This window comes from Mus caroli, unplaced genomic scaffold (genome assembly GCF_978045245.1).
Source record: "Mus caroli unplaced genomic scaffold, Mus_caroli_1 scaffold_10, whole genome shotgun sequence".
Classification (NCBI taxonomy): Eukaryota; Metazoa; Chordata; class Mammalia; order Rodentia; family Muridae; genus Mus; species Mus caroli.
This window is the reverse complement of record NW_028227265.1, coordinates 40849624-40862951: the sequence shown is the minus strand read 5'-3', so window position 1 is coordinate 40862951 and position 13328 is coordinate 40849624. Positions and strand designations below refer to the sequence as shown.

At 37.1% G+C, this 13328-nt stretch overlaps 1 protein-coding gene and 1 pseudogene across 8 annotated transcripts in view; one reads left to right on the top strand and one right to left on the bottom strand.

The window, feature by feature from the left end:
- The window catches only part of Cyld (CYLD lysine 63 deubiquitinase), a 55958-nt gene that overhangs the window by 24864 nt on the left and 17766 nt on the right, over positions 1-13328 (top strand). For 7 of the 8 annotated variants that reach the window (XM_021169542.3, XM_085843721.1, XM_085843715.1 and 4 more), the window contains 6 exons: positions 670-783; positions 7013-7392; positions 8230-8395; positions 9214-9355; positions 10523-10645; positions 12416-12507. In XM_021169542.3, the coding sequence (XP_021025201.1) occupies positions 670-783; positions 7013-7392; positions 8230-8395; positions 9214-9355; positions 10523-10645; positions 12416-12507 (1017 nt within the window). The remainder of the gene's footprint in view (positions 1-669; positions 784-7012; positions 7393-8229; positions 8396-9213; positions 9356-10522; positions 10646-12415; positions 12508-13328) is intronic. The other variant, XM_085843720.1, reaches the window with a different exon arrangement.
- Positions 5684-6589, bottom strand: LOC110300063 (nucleophosmin pseudogene; annotated as a pseudogene).

The following is a 13328-nucleotide window of genomic DNA, read 5'->3' as shown; positions in this document are numbered from 1 at the left end:
TATATCACAGCAGTTCTCACCCCATGGGTTCTGATCCCTTTGAGGGTCAAATGTCCTTTCACAGGAATTGCCTTAGACCATTAGAGAGCACAGACATTAGATTCATAACAGCAAAAGTACAGTTATAAAGTAGGAACAAAACTAACTTTATGGTTGGAGGGTCCCGGTATTAGGAAGGTTGAGAGTAACTGTTATATGGTATGACTGTAGCAGGTTAAATGTGTGAGTCAGTAGTTTGATCAAATGAAATGAGAGGAGGTAATTTTAACATTGAGAAATAGACTGCATGGAATGATTTTTTTTTTTTTTCTTGACATGGGACTTCTCTGTGTAGTTCTGGGCGTCCTGGAACTTGGTCTGTAGACCAGGCTGGTCTTGAACTCAGATCTATCTTCCTCTCCCTCCCTAATGCTAATTAAAGGTGTGTGCCACTACTGCCTGTGGAATGATTAGAGCTTTAATATACAAGTAAGCAGGCTTTAGCTTGTTCCCATTTGCTTGTATTGACCAATTACCAAACTTCTAAAGCTGAAGACAACAATAAAGTACATTGTTTGTATATGTCTATTATCTGTACAGCAGCTGGTATACAACATTCATATTACTTATAAAAATCTTTTTTACACCATTTTGACCTTTTTTTTAAAAAGGAATTTTTCTTTTCCACAGGATCTACCTCAGACCCTGGAAGTAGAAACAGATCTGAATTATTTTATACCCTAAATGGGTCATCTGTTGACTCACAACAATCCAAGTCCAAAAATCCATGGTACATTGATGAAGGTAACCTATAACTTTAGTACTCTTTATAATGATCCTCTCTGTTTAGTGTGTAAGAGAAAATGGCCTTTTCATCAATATTTGTAATTTTTGGAACCAGTGAGTAGACCATTGCTGACATGCTAATATTGCTAAACTGAAATATTAAGTGTAGTTTGAACTGTTCTGCTTTGAGGGTTACGATCCATTTGAAATGTGTTAGTAGTCCGTTCTTATCTCTTAACCCATGTGCTTAGGATCAAAGTTTTCTAGAAATGAAATGACTCATTTAACGACTGTCCTATTTTACTTCCTTTAAAACATACCACTTTCCCTTCTTAAGACATCATTTTCTTTATTTCCTTCATCTGTTCAGCAAGTAGTTATTGAGACATTCTCAGGTTACTATGACAAAGATATAGCCCTAACCCTGTTTGAAGTTGTAGTCCATTTATTATTATAGAAATCCATCAGACACAAATATTTGGAATTGCAATGTTGATGGGTGCTGTGACAGGACTTGGTGCTGTGAAGCTGCTAGAGAGGTCACAGGGCAACCCATGTTTACCAGGTGTATCTGTGCTATGATAAAACACTTACCAAAGGCAACAGGGGGAGGAAAAGGGTTAACTCATCTCATGTTTTCAGGGAACAGTTCATTACTGAGAGAAGTCAGGGCAGGAACTCAAAGCAGGAACCTAGAGGTAGGAACTGAAGCAGAGGCCATGAAAGAATGCTACTTAGTAGCTTGTTTCTAATGACTTGTTCTGTCTGCTTTCTTATACTACTCAGGACTATGTGTTCTAGGGTGGCACTGACCACAGTGGACTGGGCCTTCCAACATTCATCATTCATCATTAATCAAGAAAAGACCCTATAGACTTAACCTACAGGCAATCTAATGGAGTCATTTGTTCAACAGAGGTTCCTCTTCCCGAATAACACTGCTTTGTATCAAGTTGACAGAAAACAGACGGGCATTAGAGAAATGATTCAGAGGGAGTAATATCACAAGTTAGGTCATGGAAATCGTATATATAAAGCCCTCTGAGAAGAATGGAGCCTAGAAAACTAGAAAGATCCAGAGGAGAAAAGGGAACAGTCAATGGGACCAGGTCACACATAATCTCCTAGTTATACTTCTCTGAAAGAAAGTGGAGAAACACTGAAAAAATTTTAGTAAAGAGTGGTATATCCAAGTTTGTCTTTTGCAAACAGCATTGTGGTACAGGACAGACAGTAGACTCAAAGTGAATGTAGTAAGTAGACACCATTGAAGGTTTTTACAGTAACTGATTATAATTTCTGAGATTAGATTTGGGGGAGAGATAGGAGTAATTTGACATAAAGGGATATTGAGAGTTGAAGGGAGCTATAGCTAGATTGAATATAAGAGTTGAAGAAGAAAGGCATATCAGTGGTAACCCCTAGTTTTCTGGATCATGTACTTAGATGGCAGGAAGTAGGTGGTGAATTTGATTTTGAATATGATTCATTTGAGGGGTCCTTTAAGCTTCCCAGAGGTAAATCCTTAAACAGGGTTGGTTGGATGTCTAGGTTTAAAGCTTGGACGAGAGATAAGAGCTAGAGAAATACATTTGTAAGTTGTCTTCACACAGGAGGATTAAAGTTCTTTAATTAACAGTGAGGAGAAGGGGCAGTGATTGAAATGTTGAAGGACTTAATAGCTGGGATGGAAGGAAGATAAGTCTTAATGGAGTCTAAGGAAAAGTGACTGTGGGGCTTTGGGTAAAACCAAGAGCCCATTGGGTCAGGAGTGCGTTGAGTAAGTGAATTCTCAGAGAGAGCACATGGAGTGAGACCCACATAAAGCTCATTTGATGCTAACTCTGGAAGTCATTGATAACCCCAGTCAGTTCTGTCATGGGAAGAAGTCATCAGAGGCTCAATTGGGGTGTGCTAGCATATAGAGTGTAGTAACTGACATAGGTCAAGGCGCTTGGGTTTCTTTGTGTGTGTGTGTACGTGCACGCATGCATGCACATGCATGCATGTGTATGTGTGTCTCTGTCTGTTTTTCTGTCTATGTCTGCCCCACTTTCTACCCTTTTGTGCATATGATTCATTGTCTGGACTAGTTCCTCCAGTTTAATGGTCTGGCTGACTGCTATTCACCTCTTAAACTGAAGCTTTTGTTTGTTCAGAAGCCTTCCTTGTTCTTGCCTACTCTCTTAGGTTAGGTTAAATGTCCCGTGGATACTCGCCTGTCTTTTCTGTAAGTTCCTAGTGCTTCTGTAGTGGTTTATATTCAGTAGGTTTGGTAAACTAAATGAAAATGTGAATTTATGGTGTTGTAAGTCTCTATGATGACTACATTATGCATCACATGGTTTCAGTTATAGGCTAAAACACACAGTAAAAATCTGCAATTGTATAACATAGGTTACATCTGTACTTATACAGAAAGTGACTTGAGTGGATATTCTCCACATCTGATTCCTGCACTGGGTGGAGTTTGTGAATGTAGGCGGCATGACCTGCCTCCCTCAAGAACTCACCTTTGCCTACAAGGCAGGACGTGTGTCTAAATGGTGTTCCTTTAAGAGGGCCTGTCTCCTGGTGGGTTACTTTTGTTAGGACTTGGTCTGTACTACAAATTCTTAATTTTCTAACTTCTGGAGAGTACCTGGTAGGAACTTTTGGCCTCTACAAATACTGCTGGTCTCTGGATGTGCATGGAGACCAATGAGGATGACTGAGGAAGCCTGATCATGCCCTGCCATTCCCAGCAGGTTCACAGATGTTCTCCAAGGTGCTGATTGATTTCTAAGAAAAAGGAGCGAATGGACATAGAGGCTTTCATAATCTAGACAATGCTGATGCTTCCAATTTATGCTACAATTTCATCTTTTCATTAATATACGTTTTGTACTGTACTAGTATCTTATTTACTTTACTGTTCTGTTACTATGAAAGAGACACTAGGACCAAGGCAATTCTTATAAAATATTTAATTGGGGGCTTGCTTATGGTTTTAGAGGGTTATTCCATGATCGTCATGGTGGGAAACAGTCATGGCACTGGAACAGTAGCTGAGAGCTTTACTCTTGATCTGTAGGCAGCAGAGAAAAAGAGACTGGGCCTGGTCTGGCCTTTGAAACCTCAAAAGCCCACCCATAGTGATACATCTCCTCCAGTAAGGCCATACCTCCTAATCTCTCTAATCCTTCTCAAACCCAGTACTCTGTGGTGACTAAGCACTTAAGTCTATGAACCTGTGGGGCCGTTCTCATTCAAACTGGTATACTCATAACTTCTTGAGCTACTTGAACCTGATGTATTGTTCAATAGCTTTATGAAATAATATTGGTCGTAAAAGGCTTAGATGAAAACTGGATATGGTGATACATATCTATAATTTTAGAATTTGGGAGATAGAGGCAGGAGTTCAAGGATAGCTTTGACTACACACAAACTTGGAGGATAGCCTGGGCTAGAGGTACCCTGCTTCAAAAATTAAAAAAAAAAATAATAAAAATTACGTCATTTTCTTATCTTCCAGTGCTTTCATTCTTTCCATTCCCTCTTCTGCAGTATTCCTCAAGCTTTAGAGAAGTTGTATAAGTATCCTGTTTAAGGCAAACACTCAATAATTGTACATTCTGAGTCTCTACATTCACCCCTGCTCACTCTATAAAGAGTCTCTTAATTAAGGATAAGAATAGTGTGTAAGACCCATAGGTTTTAAATGACATCTTGTGTTGGTTTGTGTTTTCACTTAACCTGTTTATTAGTGTGGGCAAAGATCTTCTCACTAGTTTATTAGTTCTTCTGTGAATTACCTTTTCAGATCTTTCATTTATCTTTTTTTCTTGGTCCTGTTGATGTTCTTACCTTCTGAGAAAAGTAGATTGCAAGTCTTCTCTCCTTTAGCTCAAGGCCACTCACAGTTACAATCCTTTTCATGAACAAGTTCTTATTTTAACCAGATGATAGTTGTCATCTCCCCTTACAGGCTTATATGCTTATATGTAATTGCTCTCTTCCTTGAAGTAATAAAGAGCATTCTTCTATGTTGTATACTAGACATGTGTAGTTTTCCAGACACATTGTTTTATATGCTACCTGGAACTGATGTTTGCAGAGTATGAATAAGATCCTGGCTTATTGGGTTTTTTTGTTGTTTCGTTTTTGTTTTGTCATGCCAGGAACCGAACTTAGAGCCTTACACATGCCTAGATTGCAAGCTACCATGTGGGTGCTAGGAACCAAAACCAGGTTCTCTGAAAGAGCTATAAGCATTCTTAAATGCTGAGTCATCTTTCTAGCCCCAGATGTTTAAACATATGTATTATTGATTAGCTCAACAACATTAAAATGGTCATTCTTTCCTTCTGAGAAGCAGTGTGTGCCTGTCAGCTACATTAGTCACTTAAGGAAGCAACTTTTGGGTATTGTTTTTAATCTTTAAGTTTGTTTTCTTGAGTTACTTCTTTGGGGTTCACTTTGGCTTAACCTTCTTTATTCTTTTTTTTCTCTTTCATTAATGTTTTGTTTTCTGTTTGTTTTGGCTTTCTGATATACCAAGTCTATATGAGTTAATTAATACTTAGCTTTTTGTTTTTTCTAAAATAAGCTGTCAGTAATTTTTAATAAACACTACATATCTGTGTTTCACATATATTTTTTATTCTTTGGTTTCTTTTTTCTCTCTTTTTTTTAAACTTTATTAAAATACTTAGTTCATTTCACACGTGTATTTTTATCTTCCTACAATTTCTACATCTGACCACCACTATGACTATGTCCTATCCTACGTAAACCAAGTAAAGGGTGGAGTTCCATTCTTGAAAACTAAACAGGCACTTTAGACAACACATTCTTGGCAATTGAACCTGGGCAGCATTTATCAAACACAGTAGGCAAAGTTCTCACTTTACATTGTAAAAAGAACAGCCTGATATCAACTGTTAAAGAAATGAAGTAAGACTGAATATTTCAAATGGCTTAAATCATTTTTTTAAAGAGACATCCACCACTACCAGAGACCTTGAGTAGCCCCCTAGGCAGTCGTCCAGAAGCAGTTCTTCACCATAATTAATGAGCTTGGCTTCCATTTTGGGAAGAAACCACCTTTTTCATACTTGCTTGCAATTGTGCCTTCATGTTTTCTATGGAACTAGGTTCTTTTGGTGTTTTAGGATTTTTTTCCCTGTTGTTTGAAGAACTTGACCCTTTGATCTTAGTGTTTATGGTTTTACGTCCCTTCCATTTTGGTTTGATTTTTGTGCTTTTTTTGCTGGGGTATATTGTACAGATTTAGTCACTAGTATTTTTCTTCATTTTCTTCCTCATCAAAATCATCATTGTCTTCTTTGTCATTATCCTAAGCATCTTTATCAAGTTTTGCTTTTTTTCTGTAGAACCTTGTTATATCTCTAGGGTCAGATTGCTTTCTAGACATATTTAAGAGTTTTACATCCTCCTCATCCTCATGTTTGTCTTCTGACTGTATCTTCCTCTACAGCTACTAGGTGCTGTTCACTATTGTGCACAGGCCCTGATACTTTAGCATTAAGACCACAAGTGGTGAAATTTCAAAGCCCCCAACGGAAACTATTGGTTGTACAGACATTTTCACAATTGTCAGTGTTACTGAAACTGCCTTCACATTAGTTCATTGCTTCTGCCCTTACAAAGGCTTATAATTCAGCTTTTGCCCCTGTTCCTAAACTGACCATTCTTAATAATAACTGGTACTTATTTTCATCATTATCCACTTTAAAGCGATGATCTTTGTCAGCCTTTAGTTCACAACTGAAAGGTAGTTCTGAGGCCTAAGGGGGCTCATGTCCATGTCCATCGAGTCTTCAATGAGATGGAAGACAGAAGAAACTGTGACACGCAGGACAGAATCACAGCAGGGCTTTTATTTTATTTTATCTTTAAAACTTAACTTATTTTTTCTTTGATCCATGAGTTATTTACAGTTGCTACTTAAATTTTCTTTATATTTGTTCACACAGATTTCTAGCTTAGAGAGTATTAACCTATGTGGTACTGACCAGACATAGATGAACAATTGGTTCCAGATTACCAAGACAGAAAAGTTTGGAGATGAAGAAGAGAAACAAGGGCAGACGTTATTTAGTCAGTAGGTTTGTAGTGCTGTGAGTGGACTTGCAAAGGGATCATGTGCTCAGTTAGACTAGATCTTTTTATTGTTTTTAGAGATACAAGCATATTTAATGTTCTTGAACAACTTTTTCTAATTAAGAACAATTTTTCATAGTTGCAGAAGACCCTGCAAAGTCACTTACAGAGATGTCTTCGGACTTCGGACATTCATCACCTCCACCGCAACCTCCTTCCATGAACTCCTTGTCTAGCGAGAACAGATTTCACTCCTTACCCTTCAGCCTGACAAAGATGCCCAATACTAATGGCAGCATGGCTCATAGTCCACTCTCTCTGTCAGTACAGTCTGTGATGGGGGAGCTGAACAGCACACCTGTCCAGGAGAGTCCACCCTTGCCCATCTCTTCTGGGAATGCACACGGGCTAGAGGTGGGCTCACTGGCTGAAGTAAAAGAGAACCCCCCGTTCTATGGGGTTATCCGTTGGATTGGCCAGCCACCAGGGCTCAGTGACGTGCTAGCTGGACTGGAACTGGTAATTTAATTTGGCCAAAAATCTACAACTCTTTTCCTGCATGAGGTTTTGTCTAGATTTCCCCCTATTTCTTGATTTCTTGGAAAAATCATCGTGTGTGTGTGTGTGTGTGTGTGTGTGTTTGTGTGTGTTTGTGTGCATATATGTGTATTTCCAGTAATAGAGAAAATATTCTTACTGTATGGCCTAGCTTCATTCACCCTTTGCCATTCCTTAAACTTCTGGCTCATTTTTTCCTCGTGTTTCTTTGTCTGTAATCAAGGAGTAGAAGACTTTTTAGGCTATTTTAGACTATTTAGCTTCCTTATATTAAGTATAATGCACCTAACAAAGCAATTATCAGGTTTTCTTCTTACTCCTCAGCCTCCTCTGATATGACTGGCTTTACAAATTAATCATCATGTTCAGAGGTCTTTGGTAGAAGAGGGTTTCCCTTTGGATATTAGAAAAGAATATAGTGTGACATTTCATAATTGTGAATGAGGAACTTGAATAAACTTAGCTTTTACCTTAATGTGGTTTTTGATTAATTTTTTTCATTTGTTATCTTGATGGTGAGATAGATAACTTAATCTATCTCCCCTTGCCCCTTGATCTTAATACTTTTGAAATGGCTCAGGGCAAATCAGTAAACCAAGGAAATGCATGCAGTACTTCCTGGTGGGCTAAAGAATTGTCTTCTTAAACCACTCCCTAGTCAGTCAGTCAGTCCCTTTCCTTGATGCTCTTCTATTCAGCACAGATTTGATGAAGGAATTCAGACACAGGGTTAAGTTCTTCCCCACTCCTTCTGCAAGGTGCAGTGTAACACATACCGAAGAAGACTTTCTTTTTCAGGAAGATGAATGCGCAGGCTGTACAGATGGAACTTTCAGGGGCACGCGCTATTTCACGTGTGCCCTGAAGAAGGCACTGTTTGTGAAACTGAAGAGCTGCAGACCGGACTCTAGGTTTGCATCCTTGCAGCCTGTTTCCAATCAGATTGAAAGGTGTAACTCTTTAGGTACTTGGATACTTTTAATTTATTTACCCATCTGGAATGACTGTCTCATGCTGCTTTTCAGTATCTCAGGATAACAGTGTTTAAGTGATTGTTAAAGATTGTAACATGGTGCATAAGAAAGTTGTCCTAAGAGGAGACACATTAAAAAAGTGTTAGTCAGGGAAAATGCTTAGGATCTAAAGAAGGAAAAGTAGTAGTTTGTTTTGTTTTCTTCTCTTGTAGTGATTATAGACATTTAATTTTTGGCAATATAGGTAGTAGAAATGAAAATGTGGTCTTTTTAGTATTAATGTCCCCCTCACCATCTTATTTAAGCACCTCATTCAGGGTATTCTATGAAGAAATCTGTTACAGTCTGAGGACATAATCAGTTTGACAGGTGGAGGATGGCTCTTGTCACCACTTGTCTTCAGCTTTCTGATGCTGGCCTTTCCCAGTTCTGGACAATAGTGAGCGTCAAGCAGGGGTAAATAGGGAAACCATCTTGATGAAAAACATTTTTCTAAATGTTGAAGAGTAATTTTGAAATTTTTGATTTCTTTTCACACTTGAAAATGAAACATTTTGGACAAGTAACAAAGTATTTATTTGACAGGTGCTTAATTGACTTAATTTTCTAAGTTCTATCTGAAGGAAGCAATGTTGCAAGTGAATAATAGCATTTTTATAAGCCCAGATAACTAACAGTTAACTAAAGGTTGAAAAAATTTGCACAGGATGTCCAAATGTATTTTAAACGATGACATATATACATGCAGTGCATATGAATATATACTATCATGGTTTAAAATAATTATTTTCATTTTTTATCTTTTCAGCATTTGGGGGCTATTTAAGTGAAGTAGTAGAAGAAAATACTCCACCTAAAATGGAAAAGGAAGGTTTAGAGATAATGATTGGAAAGAAGAAAGGCATCCAGGGCCATTACAATTCTTGTTACTTAGACTCAACTTTATTCTGGTAAGTTCACATTTTCTGCAGTAAGTGTAGATAGTGCCTTACTGGGGGAAGGGACGTGTGTGTGTGTGTGTGTGTGTGTGTGTGTCTGAAAGGAGGTGCCTTTGAGTAGAGAAACTGACTGGGAGTTAAGAAAGATCATAAGATTTAGTCCTTGACAGTTAACAAATTTTATATCTTATTTATAGATTTTAAAAGCTAATCCGTGAACAGATGTGATGAGGGCATCTGCTTTCAATGTAGTAGACTGCAATTGAATGAGCCAAGTAACTGGCAGTAAACTGTTGGCATTGTATGTGTATACTTTAGTATATCGATGTGATCATGGAAATTCTTTATATTAAAAATTATTTCCCATGGGATCACTGTTGCCATCCTTTGTGTCGTCTTTCCTAAAGTGGAGTGAATAATACAGGGAACATTAAACTCTGAAGATTGAACCATGAATCTGTGGCCTTAAGGATTGTGCACTGCAATTAAACTAAGAGGCTCTGCCAGCTCTGCTCTGTAAACTGTGCACAAGAGCGAGGGGGTTAGCAGGGATGGTAAGATTTCAAAAGCAGAGAGCAGAATAAAGGCTGGGGGTCTTTTTGTTGGTGTAATACTTGTGATTAAACAAACCTTGTAGTATTGCTATTATATTCTTTAGATTTCCTGATAAAAATCTGTTTAAGCCAAATGTTATATTTTTTGATACTAGTAAGTTTCTGCTGCTAGTCACTCACAAGTTATTTTATAGAAGCACATGCCTCAGGAGAACAAGATGTATTTGTCCTAACTAGTAGCCTCCAACTTTCTCCCCATGTTGTCTGTGTGTGAGAGAGAGGGGGAACGAGAGGATGGGGAGAGAGAGAGGGAGGAAGTGGAGAAGGGGGGAGGGAAGAAGGAAGGAAAGAGAGGGAGGGCTGATTTCCAGGCTCTTCTTGACTATGTAAACAAGCTTTTCTCAAAACATTCCCTTGCATGTCTTTACCCTGTGTTTGTGGTTGGGAACTTCAGGTTCTGTGGGCCCACTAATTGCTGAACACAGACCTCTGCTGTCTTGACACATGAATTCTTATGCCATTACTTCCCTATGCATTGTTCCTCTTTCTCTTCTGACTCCTTTAAGAATTTTCTCAAATATCAATATATTTATCGCATGAGGAAAATATTCTTTTTGTTTTGTAGCTTATTTGCTTTTAGTTCTGCCCTGGACACTGTGTTACTTAGACCCAAAGAGAAGAATGATATAGAGTATTACAGTGAGACTCAGGAGCTACTGAGGACAGAGATAGTCAATCCTCTGAGAATGTAAGTACAAGATGTGTTTTGTCTTCAGTTTGCATTCTGTTTGCTATTTTCTTGTGTAGTAATTCTTGCTGTGTGCTCATGTAGTAAAAAAAAGATGAATAGAAATTGATTCTCATGAAGTATTGACTTTTTAAAACCTTTAGTCTTCTGCTTTGTTTATTTCAGTGTATGTAGTAAGTATATTCTATGAAATGATGTGAATCATTTGGTAGCATGTATTATAAGTTAGTAATAACACTGTACTAAAAGCAGATGAGGTGTATTATAGTAATATGGTGTTTGTTTAAAAGAATATTTTTGTGTCTTCCTTTACTTCTTTACTAAGGTGAGTTGTAAATGTGCAGAAGATGATGTGGGAAGACTTTGGTATGTGATGTTGGTGATGTGTGTTAACATCACAGATGGTTAAGTGATGAAGAGTTAAGTCATGCAATGATCATGAAACTAGTAGGTCAGGAAGACAGAGAACAAGCTACGCAATTTAAAGGCCAGTTATGATCAATTTGAATTTTGTTATATACTTTTCTTAACAATAAAAATAAAGATTAATTTAATATATTTAAAAAATAACAAAGTATGTAAATTAAAGGAATATTTTAGATGTCCTACTGTGTCACATAACTAAGAAAGTAAAGGAATAAATTTCTCTATTTAGATACTTGTTTTCCCTAAATTCTGTAATCATTTTACCCTTTAAAATGAATATGTGCTTTGATTTTCACATTAATTATTTTGTCTTATGCAAATTTTAACCTCTCAGATTTTTCTTTCACTATATAAATGGTACTACCAGTAGAGGTCAAATCAATAACAAGGTGTATTATAGCCTTCCTTCTTTGTAAAACACTGTAAGCCTTTCCGTAAGAGACTTAATATTCTTCGCATCATATTGTTCAAGCAGTCCGGAATTGTAGTTAGCCTACTTTGTCACTCACTCTATGCCAAGAGATTGTCAGATGGCCTGTGAGGTCAGGATGTGTCTTGCCGAACATGGTGGTATACACCTGTAATCGCAGCACTTGCTGGCTCAAGAGACTAAGGCAAGATCAGTTGAGCTCAGAAATTTGAGATATATTTCTGGTGTCTGCAAACTTAACACCTGTTGTTTGGACACAGATTTTGCTTTATTGCAAGTTCCCAAAAGCAGATTTTTTTGTTGGTGGTTTTTGTTTATTTGTTTGTTTGCTTAATTTTCCTTTTGTATTCCCAGTGGCAAACATTTTTACGTGAGTCATAGGTATTTATTAACAAGTGAGTGACTAGCACTCTCAAAAGCAAGTACACGATTAGTGCTCAGCTGGCTCTGACTTGCTCCGTTAAGCCCATAGTCTCCATAATCAAACAAAGAGAATTTCTTAATTATGTTGACTGGTTTGATTGCAGACTTTAGATTATTAGTATATCGTTAGTTCCCCTTTTTCATATCTCTTATCCTATATGTTAAAGTGATTTTTCTAAAATGTGGACATTCTATTTTATAAAATAAATATTTTAATAATAAGAAAATGTTACTGATTAAAAACCATTCACCAAGACTTTTAAAATATTTTAGAGTTGTATTAGTGCATGTTATTTTGGAGGTGCCATTCTGGATCTCAGTCTTTCACTTTCTGAAGTTTAGTAAGAAGCCTGCAATTGTGCTTTTAAAAATAGCTGCCTAGTCTATTGATTCGTTTCACATGTTAGAATTTTATGAAAAGTATTTGATTATTAAGATATGTCATATAATTCACTATGCCAGTATCTATTAATTCATTTTTATCAATATAGATATGGATATGTATGTGCCACAAAGATTATGAAACTGAGGAAAATACTTGAAAAAGTTGAGGCTGCATCAGGCTTTACCTCTGAAGAAAAAGGTGACTTTTCTAATTTATTAATTTATGTTGCTAAACAATATGTTAAATTATATCCTGAAGTATGTCTGTTTTACTTAAAGGGTTAATCTTAAATTAAAATTATTTGAGAGGGCTATGGATATATATCTCAGTGGTAGAGTATGCAAGAGACCCTGGGTTTGATTTCTAGCACTGCAAAAATAAATGAAAATTTTTTTTCTATGTGACATGCAAATTTCTCCTGGTGTTGGAAGTGATTCTTCTCTTCCAAAGTAGCTGTGATGTGTAGTAATTAAGAAAGCGGGTGACCTACAGTAGACGACTGAAGTCCCTGCCGCCGCCAGCAGTGGTGTTTGGAGTTGCCTCTCCTCCTGTGGTGAGGGCTGTCCTGAGCCACTCAACTCCCCCACCTACGCTTCTAGTTGAACAGAGCTGTGGAAGAGGTGGACAGCCTTTCTGTCTACTCACAACTAGACAATTTCTCAGATCCAACTTCTGTCTTTGAGTATGTTAACAGGGTTAATGTAGTCAGCTGTGACATTTATACACATGATAATTACTTAAATAGAAGGAAAAATAGGGTTTATTTTAGGTGGTAGTCTACTGAAATCCTCCAAAAGACATAAAAATGTTCTTACTATGTGTAAATGAATATATTCTGCTAAATGGGACAACATGACAACAAAATGGAAAAGTAACATTTTATTATAACCTGTAAATAAAGGTTTTTCCCTTATTAGGAAAGTTTGAAAATACTAAACTTTTAATTAAAATAATTTTGAAGGAATGAAATTAAGTTCAGTGTAGAAATATGTTTGTCATACAGAATATAATGCCTTTAA